Raw genomic sequence first — 15,740 nt, 5'->3', positions numbered from 1 at the left:
TGCATGTGCCAGAGTGATATCTGGTTCTTTCTCTCTCTCTTTTCCTATCTTTCTCATTAATGAATAAATAAATAAATAAATAAATAAATAAATAAATAAGAGCCAGGGAGGTGCTTAGTGGCAGCATTACACATGTGAAAGGCCCTGGCTTCATCCCCTGATGGGACATAAAAAGAAGAAAGTAGGGGAGTCCAGTAGCGCAGCGGGTTAAGCGCACGTGGTGCCAAGCACAAGGACCGGCGTAAGGATCCCGGTTCAAGCCCTGGCTCCCCACCTGCAGGGGAGTCGCTTCATAGGTGGTGAAGCGGGTCTGCAGGTGCCTGTCTTTCTCCCCCCCCCATCTCTGTCTTCCTCTCCTCTCTCCATTTCTATCTGACAACGACGACTTCAATAACAACAATAATAACTACAACAACAATGAAAAAAAAAACAAGGGCAACCAAAAGGGAAAATAAATAAATATAAAAAAAATTTTTTTAAAGAAGAAGGAAGGGAGTCGGGCTGTAGCGCAGCGGGTTAAGCGCAGGTGGCGCAAAGCACAAGGACCGGCATAAGGATCCCGGTTCGAACCCCGGCTCCCCACCTGCAGGGGAGTCGCTTCACAGGCGGTGAAGCAGGTCTGCAGGTGTCTGTCTTTCTCTCCTCCTCTCTGTCTTCCCCTCCTCTCTCCGTTTCTCTCTGTCCTATCCAACAACGACAACAACTGTAATAACTACAACAATAAAAACAACAGGGCAACAAAAGGGAATAAATAAATTAAATAAATATTAAAAAAATTTTTTTTAAAAGATATATTTAAAAAAAAAAGAAGGAAGTAAGACAGGCCCATGGCCCTGGGATCTGGAGCGCCAGCATTTCCTGCAGCCCTGTGACTGAGAACAAAGCAACTTGTACCATCTGTGGGCAAAATTTACTGCCAGGTCTGGCAGAAAGATGTGATGTCAGGTTAAGAAGGAAAAAAAGTCAAAGAGGCTGTCTTATCTTGTTAATGGATGGGGCCAGAGGGAACTGGTGTGGACAGTGTCTGGCATCAGGCATGGTCTCACTCCTTTAGAGTAAGGTCAAGGATACCACTGCTACAGCACAGGAAACCAGCTGAAAACCAACTTTCATGGTTGCCAGTTGTTGTGTGTGTGTGTGTGTGTGTGTGTGTGTGTGTGTGTGTGTGTTCACTGTTATATTAAACCTTGAACTTGAAAAGGTCATATAACTTGGCCACCAGCAAGTGACCTGGAAGGCATGAGTGTTCTCTGAGATGGAAAGATGTTCAGAAAGCTAACTGCAGAAGGCAGGATGCAGAATAGGTTTTATCCAAGTTTCTGAAACCAAACCCCACAGAAACACCCTTGTTTCTGTGTATAGAAATTTACCAGGAGGGAGGCTGGGGAAATATTATAATGGTCATGCAAATACACTTTAATTCCTGAGACTCCAAAGTCAAAGACTCAGGTCGAACTCTGGTACCAACTTAAGCCAGAGCTGAGTATTGCTTTGATAAAAAGAAATTAAATTAAATAAAGCTAGATAGACAGACGAAAGTAAGAAAGAAAAAGAAGGAAAGAGAGAGAGAGAGAGAGAATAGAAGAGAAATTTACTATGAAGGTAAAAATTTGTTTGTGGCTTTGGGGTCACCAGACCTTTCTCCTTTGTTTTCCTTAATGCTCACTGATTTTGTCAATCCATGCATCTTATGTCTGTCATCCTAAATAATGCAGAGACAGAGAGCACAGACACAGAAGCTAGCCTGGTCCCAGAGTGTCTGTGAACCCACGGTGCCCAGCTTGGGACCTGGGCTCTGTTGAATGATCTCAGTGGCTTTGTGTGAACAGATAAGCTGTGTGGGGTCCAGACGGGTGCTGTCAGCCGCCGGATATTAGCAGCTCGGATGCTGGCCCCCTGGCTTCATTGCCTCTGCTCTCATCATTGTTGTGATATCTAACAGTTATTAGTTTTTCCACCACTGGGCAGATGTCACTACTGATAAGGTGTCTTTTCATAAATTCGCAGGCGTTGCTTTCTTGCCCGCAAGCATCTCTTATCTCATTGGAACAAATATCTTCGGGATACTAGCGCACAAAATGGGGAGGTAAGGTGACATTTACAATGATGTCGTTCTTTTGAAATGTTCTGTGTTTCTGTCTTGGTCATTGCCAAGTAGTTGTTTTGGTTTTCCAAAACCTTGACAGTTTTGCCTTTCTGACCTTTTGCCTTCTGATAGGTGGCTCTGTGCTCTTCTGGGGATGATGATTGTTGGGATCAGCATTTTATGTGTGAGTAAAAGATAGTGTCTTGCATGTTGAAATGATCTGTGAATGCAGGTTTGCTTTAGGCCCAAACCACCTGGAAATATTTGATAGCAATTTGAAGTTTTCTGCTTTTCAGTTTCAATAAAATCTTCTACTTTATTAGAGTTCTTATCCTCTACAGAATTTGGACCAACTTCTCCAAGGGCTTGAGTTTTCATTTTGTGGTAGCTGGAAGCTCTTTAGAATGTTTTATTGTGTTTACATTTCACCTTTCCCTCCATCATCTTAAACATTACAACGGCTTAAATACTTTAGATGCTGTAGCTAGCCAGGAGATGCTTCCTAGAATAAAACAGCTCCTACTGGCAGCCCATATCAATCCTTAATGAGACTTTCTTCCTTTTAAAAATTTGCTAATTGGCTTTTATCCATGTGTGGATGTGAATATATTTAGGAAGTCTTGTAATTCTGTAAAATACTGCTAAATCTCTAATGAAAGTATTAAAAGATACATATGTATTTATTTATCAATGAGAAAAAATAAGGAGAACCAGAGTACTTCCCCACACCCCACACCCCAGCACTTGTGACACCAGGGATTGAATTTAGGACGTCAAGTTTGAGGCTCCAACACCTTATCCACTGTGCCACTTCCCGGACTGCAAGAGATTTCTACTCTTGTCAGAAGTGGAGTGGGGGTCAGGCTGGACTCTCATAATGTTCACACAACCATTTCATCTTCAGTTTTTAATGAAGCTATCCTTCCCAAGCCCTTCCGTTTACTTTACAAGGGGGACACTTGCACCATGCCAGAGAAAGCTTATTTTAAAGTTTTTTTTTTTTTCTGAGATCATTTAGAGTTAAATGCCATGCCCTTTGAGCATAACATTTTATTTCTTCTTACAGGTTCCCTTTGCAAAGAACATCTATGGACTCATAGCTCCCAACTTTGGAGTTGGTTTTGCAATTGGTAAGTCACCCATGCTTTGTTCCAATAGTGAAAACTCTAGCTTCCCCTTCAACTGATTTCCCCCAGCTTCTCAAGCTGACAGTTCTAAAAACTTGACAGGGGTTGTGGGCAGCTGAGTTCACAGTATGGCTGGTAGGCCAGGAAGATACCCACTCCATAAACTCATTATCTATTCCCTGAAAACCTTTGTCTATTTATTTTATTAGTGTATTTTGTTATCACCGGGGCTTCACTGCTCGAGGCCAACTGTTTTTTTCAGAGAGAGCGAGACGAGAAACAGAGGGACACAGGGAGAGAGGGAAAGCTATCATAACACTGAAACGTTGGGGTCAGGTGGTGGTGCAGCTGGTTAAGCACAAACACCACTACGAAACTCCGCCTAGTGCAAAGCCAGTCTTTTAAAAAAGCCTGACATTTACAGAAGGAAAGGGCCGCTGCCTTGGGCAAACAAGAGAATCCTCTCCTCAAGCACATTCGCTTGGGCTCAGAGCTGTGGGCACACCCCCTGGGAGTGTGGCAGAGGGCTTACATGGATGTTTATGAGGTTTGATCCAGGAAGGTGACAGGTGAGTATTGTACATACAATGACCACCTGCACTGCCTGCACTGCAAGGATGGCCTGGCCCAGCAACCATAGCTCAGAAGTTAGATGAAGGGTGGGGGAGACAGCATAATGGTTATGCAAACAGACTCTCATGCCTGAGGCTCCTAAGTCCCAGGTTCAATCCCCTGCACCACCATAAGCCTGAGCTGAGCAGTGCTCTGGTGTTTCTCTCTCTCTCCTCTCTTCATCTCTCAAAAATAAAATTAATTAAAAAAAAAATTAAAAAAAAAAAAGAAGTTAGATGAAATCCTCTTACTATTTCAGGGAGATCATAAATGTCTCCCCCACTTACAATATTCTGATTGACAATGAGATGACAGAAGTCAAGGCTAAAGGGGTTATGGGGGAAAGACAGGAGTATAATTTTGAAGTGGTATAGTAGAAAGAGTAGAGCTGCTGCTCTCAGTTGAGCATGTGTTCTCTTTTTTTCTTAATTTTTTTAATTATCTTTATATATTTATTGGATAGAAACAACCAGAAATCAAGAAGAGAGGGAGTGATAGAGAGGGAGAGAGACAGAGAGACACCTGCAGTACTGCTTCACCACGTTCAAAGCTTTCCCCTTGCAGGTGGGGACTGGAGGCTCGAACCTAGGTTCTTGTGCATTGTAACATGTGCACTCAACCAGGTGTTCCACCACCTGGCCTCAGCTTATGTTTTCTAATGCACAGGGCTCTGTGGTGAAACCCCCACCGCAGTCCCTGACTGCAGAGGGGAAGCTTTGAGAACAGTGAAGCAGTGCTCTAGGTGCCTTTCTCTCTCTCTCTTCCTGTCTGTATCCCCCTTCTCTCTTGATTTCTCCCCATTTATAACCTATAAATAAAGATTTTAAAAAGATGGAATGGAGCCTTTGTGGACCCCCTCTCCAAGACCAGATCAGGTGCCCCTCATAGATGAAGGACCTGCTACGCCATGTTGGCTTGGCATCAGTCACCATTGCAATTCACTTTCCATTATTCAATGAATATATGTTCCCTTTGCTCAGCTGGATCCCAGCACCATGCACATATTAAGTGACCAAGGAATACTATCAGGATAACTCTCCCTCCCCGGCCTGTCTCCCATACCTGCAGAGCTGTGTCCCTGACATTCAAATCCTCTGCTGAGTGTGCTTATAGACATGTCTCGTCTCAGCCAGTCATCACTGGTCCCACTTTATAGAGGGGAAACCAGAGAGAGAGAGAGAGAGAGAAAGCAGGTCTCTGCTAGCCTGCCTAGAGATGTGAATCCAGAACTCTTAAACATATGCTCTTTCTTGATGTCACCCAACCCTGAACAACCAAGACTCCAGAGATTCTTATTTTGGTGTTGGTGGTAGTGAGAATGATTGCATTTCATTGCTCTGGGATGACTCAGAGAGGGGGAGAGAGAGAGGGAGAGGGAGAGGAAGAAGGAGAGGGAAAGGGTGAGGGAGAGGAATAGATGTGAGGAGAGAGCAAGGAAAGAGAATGGGATGGGATGGGATGGGATGGGATGGGATGGGATGGGATGGGATGGGATGGGATGGGATGGGATGGGATGGGATGGGATGGGATGGGATGGGATGGGATGGGATGGGATGGAATGGAGAGAAAAGGAAAGAGATCACAACACCAAATCTTCCTCTATAACAGTGGAGGCCAGTCTTGAACCTGGACCATGCACATGGCAAAGCAGTCACACTACCCATGTGAGCTATCTTGCTGTCTCTTCTCCTTCTACTTTTCAACTTGATATTTTTCTAAGTCCAAGTGTGAGGCTAAGAGGAGGCTGGTGAATACACCAACAGGAAGCAGACTGGGAAGTCTACACAGCTAGGACCCTGGAGACCCCGTACTCTGAAGGATTACAAGCCCTTTATCCTTTACCCAGAATTCAAGCCACTCAGCTGATGGGGGCACGGTGAGACAAAATAGCAGCAGGCAGATCGTGGTCTAGGTTCCAGTCCCGGCTTCAGCTATTGTCTCTCGTGTGTCCTCAGTGAAGGATGTGCAGTAGGAAACTGACCTCCCAACTTGCGGCTTCCTTGTGTACAGGTATGGTGGATTCATCGATGATGCCCATCATGGGCTACCTGGTTGATCTGAGGCACGTGTCTGTCTACGGGAGCGTGTATGCCATTGCTGATGTGGCCTTTTGCATGGGCTATGCGATCGGTAAGAATGACCTTTTTCTCTCAGCTCGTGACAGAAGATACTGACTGAAAATTATTTATACTTTCCTATCTGGAAGACACTCAAAAGAGATGCATCTAATTCTCTGTCTCTCAAAAGGTCCTTCTGCTGGGGGGGCTATTGCAAAGGCGATTGGATTTCCATGGCTTATGACAATTATTGGAATAATCGATATTATTTTCGCTCCGCTCTGCTTTTTCCTTCGAAGCCCGCCTGCCAAGGAAGAGAAAATGGTAAGGAGATTGTAGAATGCAGTGAGGTTCTTCTGGTCATTTTAGCTCAGTCTTTGGATAGTTTCCTCCTGGTTTAATTTGAAGACATAACCCTACTTCTTTTGGGCTGAACACCCCCCCAAAAAAAGGGGAGGGTCAATGTTCTTCTCTTTTTAGTTTTATTTATTTATTTACTTAAATTTTTTAAATTTGTTATTGGATAGAGACAGAGAAATTGAGAGAGAAAGGGGAGATAGAGAGGAAGAGAGACAGAGAGACACCTGCAGACCTGCTTCACCGCCTGTGAAGTGACTCCCCTGCAGGTGGGGAGCCGGGGGCTCAAACTGGGATCCTAACTGGTCCTTGTGCTTTGCACCATGTGTGCTTAACCTGCTGCACTACCGCCCAACTCCCACTTATTTAGCTTTTACCAGAGCACTGCTCAGCTCTGGCTAATAGTTGTGTGAGGGATTGAACCTCGGACTTTGGAGCCTCAGGCATGAGAGTCTCTTTGCTAACCATTATGTTATATACCTCCACCAAACATTTTTCTTTTTTATTTTTGTTTTATTTATTTATTTTAATGAGAAATAAAGAGAGAGGGAAGAGAAACCAGAGCACTGCTCAGGTCTGGTTTATGGTCGTGATGGGAATTGTACCTGGGACCTTGGAGCCTCAGGCATGAAAGTCTCTTTGCCTAACCATTATGCTGTCTCTACAGCCCCCCAACATTCTTATATAGTTTATACCACAAAGTTAATTTATGTCATTATAGCAAACATTCTGTGTGTGTGCTTGAAGAACGAAATGGTTTTATAAGAGATTAGCAGGCAGTACAACTAAGCATGGAGTGGGTCAATCTAATTTTTTGTGGGTTTTGAAAGTCTTGGACATCATCTTTTTTGCCTTTTGTGTGTCTGTTATTAGACCTTTTTAATCCCCTTGGCATCTCTATTAACCCTTACTGCTTTTCAGTAAGAGTATTTTATTTCTGGGCTACACAGAGAGCTGACTGTAGAGGGTACAGGCTTGCCATATATGCAGTCTGGGTTCCCTGGTACCACATGGGAGTTCCAGGATTCTGGGGGAAGCTGTGGTGCTCCCCCTGTACAGCCCCCAATCTCTTTCTCTCTGTTTCTATCATAATGAAAATGTGACCTGGGAGCAGTGACATTGTGCATCCACAAGGCCCCAAGTCCACCTAAACAAAATGTGTCTTAATTCTGGAGACGGTATCAATATAACCAACAGGTGCTTAAGGAAAAATTTATCTGCGAACCTTTGGGCAGATGTAACTCCCTAATCTCATGATGAGAATCATGTGTGTAGATAAGATCCAACATAAGTAAGAGGGTATGAGAGTGCCCCTCTTTTGAATGAATTTAAGCTTACCAGTTCTGAATAGTAATTTTGAAATGTCTTGGCTATTTGAACCTTTGGATAATTGTGGGTATGTAGTGGTGGGCGGTGGCGGTGATGGTGAAGGTGTTGGTGCTGGCTTTTCAAACATGAAATGGTGATAGATACTGGTCCACTTGTAAGATGAGCACTATGGATATAGTGAGTGAAATCAGTGAGGCAGGGAAGCTTTGTCCCTGATGGGTGAACGGGAGGTCTGATTTCGATGTTCTCTTGTGGGTACACTCAGAGTTCCTTCTGCTGGTTGAACTGTCTCAACTCTTCAGCAGTTGTTCAACTGTCCTTTTCTGATCTTTGCCAGACAGACGCACACCCTAAAGTTAGTTACGTTCAAGCTTCATTTGCTTGGGATATGTCTTGCATTCCTTAATCCAGTATATCTGAAAAGCATATCCATACTGTCCCCTAAGTGGTGGTGTTCTCTTGGTTCTGTGGGATTTAAGGAGATGCCTCTAAATTGCTCATGGCCCATTTGGCTCAAAGTGAAGACATGAATGGTGTTGGGGTACGGGGCTGCCTGCCTCCTCTCCAGCTCTGGAAGCTGCTGTGCTTATTCACACATCTCTTAGGGGACTGGCGCGGTCCCCAGCATGGTGCGTGCGTGCGTGCGTGCGTGCATGCGTGCGTGTGTGGTGTGTGTGTGGTGTGTGTGTGGTGTGTGTGTTTGGTGTGTGTGTGGTATGTGTGTGGTGTGTGTGTGTGGTGTGTGTGTGTGTGTGGTGTGTGTGTGTGTATGTGGTGTGTGTGTGTGTGGTGTGTGTGTATGTGTGGGGTGTGTGTGTGGTGTGTGTGTGTGGTATGCATGTGTGTGGTGTGTGTGTGGTATGTGTGTGTGTGGTGTATGTGTGGTGTGTGTGTGTGTGTGTGTACACACTCGATGGCCGTCTCACCACGGTGGATCCCGACAAAGACCTGTCCCCAGACCAGGGTCACAGAGTTCCCCCTGTAACACCTGGAGATGGTCATTTTGTTGCCACCCTCTCATTCTGAGTAAAGTTGACTGAAGGATGCTTCCAACACTTTCATTTTATATCTATTACTTTTTAAAAAGTATTTATTTATTCCCTTTTGTTGCCCTTGTTATTCTTTTGTTGTTGTTGTAGTTATTATGGTTGTTATTGATGTTGTTGTTGTTGGATAGGGTAGAGAGAAACGGAGAGAGGAGGGGAAGACGGGGGTGGGGAGAGACAGACACCTGCACCTGCAGACCTGCATCACCGTCTGTGAAGCGACTCCCCTGCAGGTGGGGAGCCGGGGGCTTGAACCGGGATCCTTCTGCTGGTCCTTGCACTTTGCACCATGTATGCTCAACCCGCTGTGCTACCGCCCGGCCCCCTTCTATTACTTTTTTATGAGAGAAGAAAACAAAGAAAAAGGAATAAAAGGAGAAAGGAGGGGAAGGGGGAGTAAGTGTGTGGGAAGAATGGGGAAGGTGACGATCGCATGCAGATGCTTCTCACCCAGGAGACTGTTGAAGGCTCTTGGGAGGTAGCACAGGGCTCGCCTGCAGGAAATGGCAACAGCACCCTCACTGGGTTGTTATGAAAATGGAAAGAAAGAATCCTAAGAGTACTCCTAAAACAATTTATTGAACTCAGTAGACAATGCACCTATTTAAAACAGCTCTTCAGTGATTAGTATGAGTGAATTTACCACAGTTCCTTTGGGACTTGACTTTAGACTTAGCATAGTTAAGTTACCATGAGATGTACAGGTAACTCTTATAGAGTTTTTTTATATATAATTTTTATTTATTTACTTATTCCTTTTTCCTACCCTTGTTGTAATTATTGATGTCATCGTTGTTGGATAGGACAGAGAGAAATGGAGAGAGAAGGGGAAGACAGAGAGGGGGGAGAGAAAGACAGACACCTGCAGACCTGCTTCACTGCCTGTGAAGTGACTCCCCTGCAGGTGGGGAGCCGGGGGCTCGAACCAGGATCCTTATGCAGGTCCTTGTGCTTTGCACCATGTGCGCTTAACCTGTTGCACTACTGCCTGACTCCCAACTCTATAATTATAGAGTTTTAAGCAAATAAACATGGAAATACGATGCTGGCAAGACAACATAATGGTTATGCAAAAAGATTGTCATGCCTGAGGTTCTGAAGCCCCAGGTACAATCCCCAGCATCACCATAAGCCAGAGCTGAGCAGTGCTCTGGTCTCGGAATCTCTCTCTAATAAATAATAAATAAAATATTTTAAGTATGGCTCGACCTGCCAATGCCCATGTTCAGTGGAGAAGCAATTACAGAAGCCAGCCTTTCCACCTTCTGCACCCTATAATGATCCTGGGTCCATGTTCCTAGAGAGATAAAGAATAAGAAAGCTTTTAAGGGAGGGGATGGGATATAGAATTCTGGTGGTGGCAATTGTGTGGAACTGTACCCCTCATATCCTATGGTCTTGTGGATTTATTTTTATTTTGTAAATAAATTAAATACGTATACTTAATGGAAATGAAATACCTTATGATCTAGCAATGCCACTCGTAGAGACATACCTAGAGGGCATCCACCCATCTTTGCCCTGGCTCTTACCCTCCTCTGCCTTTCTCTGCCAGCCCATGGTCCCCTGCATCTTCTCTTTACTGTTCCATCCCCAGCACTTCTGCCTGGGCAGCTGTAGACTTCAGTGGCTGTTGTGTTATCTGCCTGCTCGTAGCAGCATGATGGCTTATCTGAGGTCCTGGAGGAAATGAGTGAGATCAGTGGATAAGCTGGGGAAGGAGTGTACATGCCCCTCCAAGGCTCCCCTCTCTTCCTTCTTCCCCAAATGACTGGTACAAGGCAGGCCTCCATTCACCTTTTTTTTTCCATACTTAGAGCACACACTTTAGTTCATTTACAAAGACAAGTTGAAGGAAGTAGAAGAGATGGTCTGAAAAGGCCAGGCAACAAGAATTATAGGCTTCCAGAAAACGCCATTTCACCATAAAATGTCAAAATCCTAATCAAGCGCCCAGCATGATGGGTCATTAAAAACTTGAGAAAGCGCACATCTTGTTGCCTGTAATTGGCACCTGTAATTGAAGGCACAACTTCAGATATCATTTGACAGACAGGACAGTCACATTGGAGGGACTCACCCCTCCTGCCAGGAGCAGGAAGAAGCCAGGCGGAAAAAGGAGAGCTCCTAATGACAAGAGTGAGCAAGGCAGCGTCCTTGCGAGGGTGGAGAAGAAACCCATTACTGCCCGTTTGAGGGAATCCAATACAGACAAGTGCTTGGCATGCCGCACTTACCAAAGGCAGGGGTCTGGGAGAGCCCTCCCAGAGCAAGTCACGCTCTCATTAGGCAGCCTTCGGATAACACAGTGTTTTGATGGAGGCTTCTATTGGAAGATCTCATGCTAGTTCCATGGCTCCCAAATCTTAGAATCAAGCACTAACTTGTGAGCTCTTGAGTGTTTATTTATTTTTTCTTTTATTTGCTTTGTTGGTGCTCAGCTTTATAATCATCAGTGTTATTAGCACAGGCGGAGAAAAGACTGTTCTCATGTCCCTCTGCCAAGTGACAGGAATATCAATACTGTCATTTGAGGAGAATTGCCTCCCAGTTCTAAGACAATTTCGTGAGGCCTGTGACTCTCAAAATATCCAACTGACAATAATTGTTCTGCCGTGGGCCTTTTTTTTTTTTCCCCCGTCAGGTTGAAGAATTATTTTTAAAGGTAGGGCGCATTTCTTACATCTGAAAGTCATTGTTGCCTAGATGGAATAGGCTTGAGAAATGTGGCTCTGAGCTGGGTGGGATAGCTGTCCCATGACATCTTGGTGTTGTTTTAAAATATTTATTTATTTATTCCCTTTTGTCACCCTTGTTGTTTTATTGTAGTTATTATTGTTGTTATTGATGTCGTCATTGCTGGATAGGATAGAGAGAAATGGAGAGAGGAGGGGAAGACAGAGGGGGAGAGAAAGACAGACACCTGCAGACCTGCTTCACCACCTGTGAAGCGACTACCCTGCAAGTGGGGAGCCGGGGGCTTGAACCGGGATCCTTATGCTGGTCCTTGTGCTTTGCGCCACGTGTGCTTAACCCGCTATGCTACCGCCCAACTCCCGACATCTTGTTTTTCGGAAGCCATCTTGTTTTCTAGAGACCACCTTGCTTTCTGGAGGCCATCTTGCATCCTAGAAACCATCTTGTTTTCTAGAGACCACCTTGCTCTCTAGAGGCCATCTTGTTTTCTAGAAGCTATGGGTGGGGAAAGGATTACATGGCTAGAAGCTAAGAGGATGGAATATACTCTGTATATCACAATTTGTAGAAACGTGTCCCTTTGCAGAGCATTTATATGTAAAAACTGTTCATTTTTGAAGTTAAATTAGATAACATTTTCTGGCATGCAGACTTGACTTTTGAAAAAATCCTTTTATTGGGAAAATAATGGTTTATAGAACAATTATTGATACGTGAGTACAATTTTTTATTGTACTCACATATTACATTATTATTATCATCTCCCTATGCTAGGTGTCTGTACACCACACCAAGATTCTCTTTTAAATCTTTTTTTTTTTTTAATCACCACTAGGGTTATCCCTGGGGCTTGGTGCCAGCACTATGAATCCACAATTCCCACACTCCCAATGATCATTTTTTCCTTTTTTTTTCTTTTATTTTACTTGATAAAACAGGAAGAAATTGAGAGGGGAGAACAAATTAGAGAGGGAAATATAAAGACCTGCTTCACTGCTTGTGAAGCATCCCCCCCTGCAAGTGTGAAGCAGGGGTCCTTATGCATGGTAACGTGTGCATTCAACCAAGTGCCCCACAACCCAGTCCCGAGTCTCTCCTGGGTCCCCAATACCCTCTCCCTATGGTCCAGAATCTTTTGCTTTGCTGCAATATTATTTTTTATTGTCTTGAAGTATAGAGCTCTTACTTTTTAAAGCCCTTGTTGTCTCAACTTCCACGTGTCACAGTTGTATTACTTTTGCCCATCAGTTGATCTCACATGCTTTTCTTTTATTTATTTTTATGAAAAGGAGGCTAGAGCAGCACCACTCAGCTTTGGCATATACAGTGTCAGGGATGGGTCTGGAGCCTAATTGGTCTGACATGTTTTTACCACTTTGAATCACCTGGCATCGCTTTGTCTGATAAGAAACCAGGCATCTGGCAGGCTCAGTTCTCAGGAGCTGGATATTTTTCTGATTTGGAACAATCACCTCTTTTACTTTATTTCATTTATTTACTATTTATTTCCTTTTGTTGCCTTTGCTGTTTTATTGTTGTAGTTATTACTGTTGTTGTTACTGATGTCATTGTCGTTGGATAGGACAGAGAGAAATGGAGAGAGGAGGGGGAGACAGAGAGAGGGGAGAGAAAGACAGACACCTCAGACCTGCTTCACTGCTTGTGAAGCGACTCCCCTGCAGGTGGGGAGCCAGGGGCTCGAACCGGGATCCTTCTGCCAGTCCTTGTACTTTGCGCCATGTGCGCTTAACCCGCTGTGCTACCGTCCGACTCAACTCACTTATTTATTATTAGATAGAGACAGAAAAAGAAAAAATGAAAAGGGAGTGGAGATAGAAAGACAGACAGAGAGACATCTGCAACTCTACTTCAATACTTGTGAAGCTTTCCCCCTGCAGGTGGGGACCAGGGGTTTGTGTTTCCACAAACCAGGTTTGTGGAAAGGTTTCCAGGTCCTTGTGTACTGTAGCGTGTACACTTAACCAGGTGCACCACTACCTGGCCCTGGAACAACCACCTCTTTCTTTTTTTTTATTAAAATTTTTTTTCTTGAAAAAAAATAATAATGCCACTAGGGTTATTGCTAGGACTTGGTGCCTGCAGAAAGCATCCACTGCTCCCAATGGCCACCTTTCTCCTTCCTTCCTTCCTTCCTTCCTTCCTTCCTTCCTTCCTTCCTTCCTTCCTTCCTTTTTTTGGATAGAGACAGAGAAATTAAGAGGAGAGGGGGATATAGGGAGAGAGAGAGAAAAATTGAGTGACTCGCAGCCTTACTTCATGACTCCTGAAACTGACCCTCAGGAGGTGGGGATGGAGGCTCAAAGCTGGATCCTTGTACACGGTAATGTGTGCACTCTACTGGGTGTGCCACTGCTTGGTCCCCCCAGCTTCTTTCTTGCTTTCTTTTCTTTTCCTTTTTTTTTTTTTTTTTTTTTTTGCTTCCAGGGTTATAATGGGGCTCCCTGTCTACACTACAAACCCACTGCTTCTGGAGGCCATTTTTTCCATTTTGTTGGCCCTTGTTGTTGGATAGGACAGAGAAAAATCAAGAGAGGAGGGGAAGACAGAGAGGGAGAGACCTGCAGACCTGCTTCAACATTTGTGAAGTGACCCCCTTGCAGGCGAGGAGCCGGGATTCAAACCTGTATCCTTATGCGCCAACATGTGCGCTTAACCCGCTGCGCTACTGCCTGGCCCCCAGCTTCTACTTACTGTTTCTCCAGTTGAGGCCTGGCAGACCTTCCTCTTCACAGCAGTGCCCAGAGGGCTTCTTTCTATGTTCCCCTTACCAGTGCTAGATTTGGGAGCTCACTAGGAGGTTGGTATATAAGCACAGCCACATCTAATGGGGGTGTGAAATGTTAAGCTACAAGGCAATTAGGAAGCAGACATAATGATGGAAGGACGGACAACCTTTCCAGGGGCTCAGTGAGGGTCAAGGGTTACGGCTTGGCGTTCAGGGCTCTGTTTGGGGGATGGCGGCAGTGCTTGCCAGCTGATGTCTCCCTGTGGCTCTTATTTTAGGCAAAGAATACAGATTTATTTAGAAAAGGAATCTGCTAATGCTGAGGTCTGAGCTTGAGTTGGGAAATGAGAAAAGCCTGACTCCAAGCTCCACAAGGGCTAGAAGGTGTATCCAGTAAGGAAAGGAAAAAACAAAAAGCCAAGAAAAACCAGAATGAAGGCTTCAAAATCATCACCAGTGTAAACAATTTAAAGGGATAGTTTACCCTGGACAAAGGAAGGGTGGGCAAGGAGTTTAAGTCTGCTTTCTTCTATCTGTCTATCTATCTACCTATCTATCTATCATCTATCTAATTTTATTCTAGTGGGAAAAGAAAAAAGAGGGGGTGATATAACTGATCAGATCTGGCATATGGTGGTGGCTAGGAATTGAACCTGAGACCTCTCGGATCTCAGACATCAAAGTCTGGTGCACAGACTATCTCCCCAGCTCTCATTTGGGTGATTCCTTTTTGGCTCTCCATGGTGACCAGGCTGGCTTCCTCAGTGTCCCTTTTTATGAATGTTCTTCTCAGAAAGGACTCCACACTGCACACACTCCCAGGTCCCTCACTGTGCAAACCCCGCCCACCATTCAAGGTTTAACTCTATCCATCTCTTCTGCGTCTCCTTCCCTGAGCTCTACACCCACAGGGGGGCAGTCCTCTAGGTCATTTGTCACCCTGTGTGCTATCAGGTAGCCAGCCCATTTCCTGGTGCAGGACCTTATGGAGTCTGAGTAGTGCCCTGTGATTTACCGTGGATATTGTGGCCTAACTGGGGTAGTGTCTCTCACAGCACACAGATGACTCACTGTCCTGGGATCTCATTTGAGCTCATCTCATCCCTCTCTCACATTGTATCGGCATGTTTCTTTGAGGATCACTCATCTAGGAGATGAGACATTGAGCTCTTGGAGGTGTTAAACCTTTTGTCACAGGGATGGGTCTGCATGGGTTGGGTGGTCCTGATACACAATGGCTGTAGCTTCAGTTAATTTCTTTATATATATATATATATATTTTTTTTTTCCCTTTTGTTGCCCTTGTTTTTTGTTGTTGTAGTTATTGATGTCGTTGTCGTCGTTGTTAGATAGGACAGAGAGAAATGGAGAGAGGAGGAGAAGACAGAGAGGAGGAGAGACAGACACCTGTAGACCTGCTTCACCGCCTGTGAAGCGACCCTCATGCAGGTGGGGAGCTGGGGGCTCGAACTGGGATCCTTATGCCGGTCCTTGAGCTTTGTGCCACGTGCGCTTAACCCGCGCTAACACCCAACTGCCCAATTTCTTTTTTTTTAATATTTTATTTCCTTTTGTTGCCCTTGTTGTTTTATTGTCGTAGTTATTATTGTTGTCGTCGTTGCTGGATAGGACAGAGACAAATGGAGAGAGGAAGGGAAGACAGAGAAGGGAGAGAAAGACAGA

At 44.7% G+C, this 15,740-nt stretch overlaps 1 protein-coding gene across 2 annotated transcripts in view; it reads left to right on the top strand.

Moving 5' to 3' along the window:
• SLC18A2 (solute carrier family 18 member A2) overlaps window positions 1-15,740 on the top strand; it is a 41,628-nt gene that overhangs the window by 21,378 nt on the left and 4,510 nt on the right. For both annotated transcript variants that reach the window (XM_060171214.1, XM_007518458.2), the window contains 5 exons: window positions 2,008-2,086; window positions 2,219-2,270; window positions 3,153-3,216; window positions 5,836-5,955; window positions 6,073-6,206. In XM_060171214.1, coding sequence (XP_060027197.1) covers window positions 2,008-2,086; window positions 2,219-2,270; window positions 3,153-3,216; window positions 5,836-5,955; window positions 6,073-6,206 — 449 coding nt within the window. The remainder of the gene's footprint in view (window positions 1-2,007; window positions 2,087-2,218; window positions 2,271-3,152; window positions 3,217-5,835; window positions 5,956-6,072; window positions 6,207-15,740) is intronic.

The sequence above is a fragment of the Erinaceus europaeus genome, chromosome 14, assembly GCF_950295315.1.
Source record: "Erinaceus europaeus chromosome 14, mEriEur2.1, whole genome shotgun sequence".
In the NCBI taxonomy this organism is placed as follows: Eukaryota; Metazoa; Chordata; class Mammalia; order Eulipotyphla; family Erinaceidae; genus Erinaceus; species Erinaceus europaeus.
The sequence above is the reverse complement of the archived record's forward strand: the minus strand, read 5'-3'. Positions and strand labels throughout refer to the sequence as shown.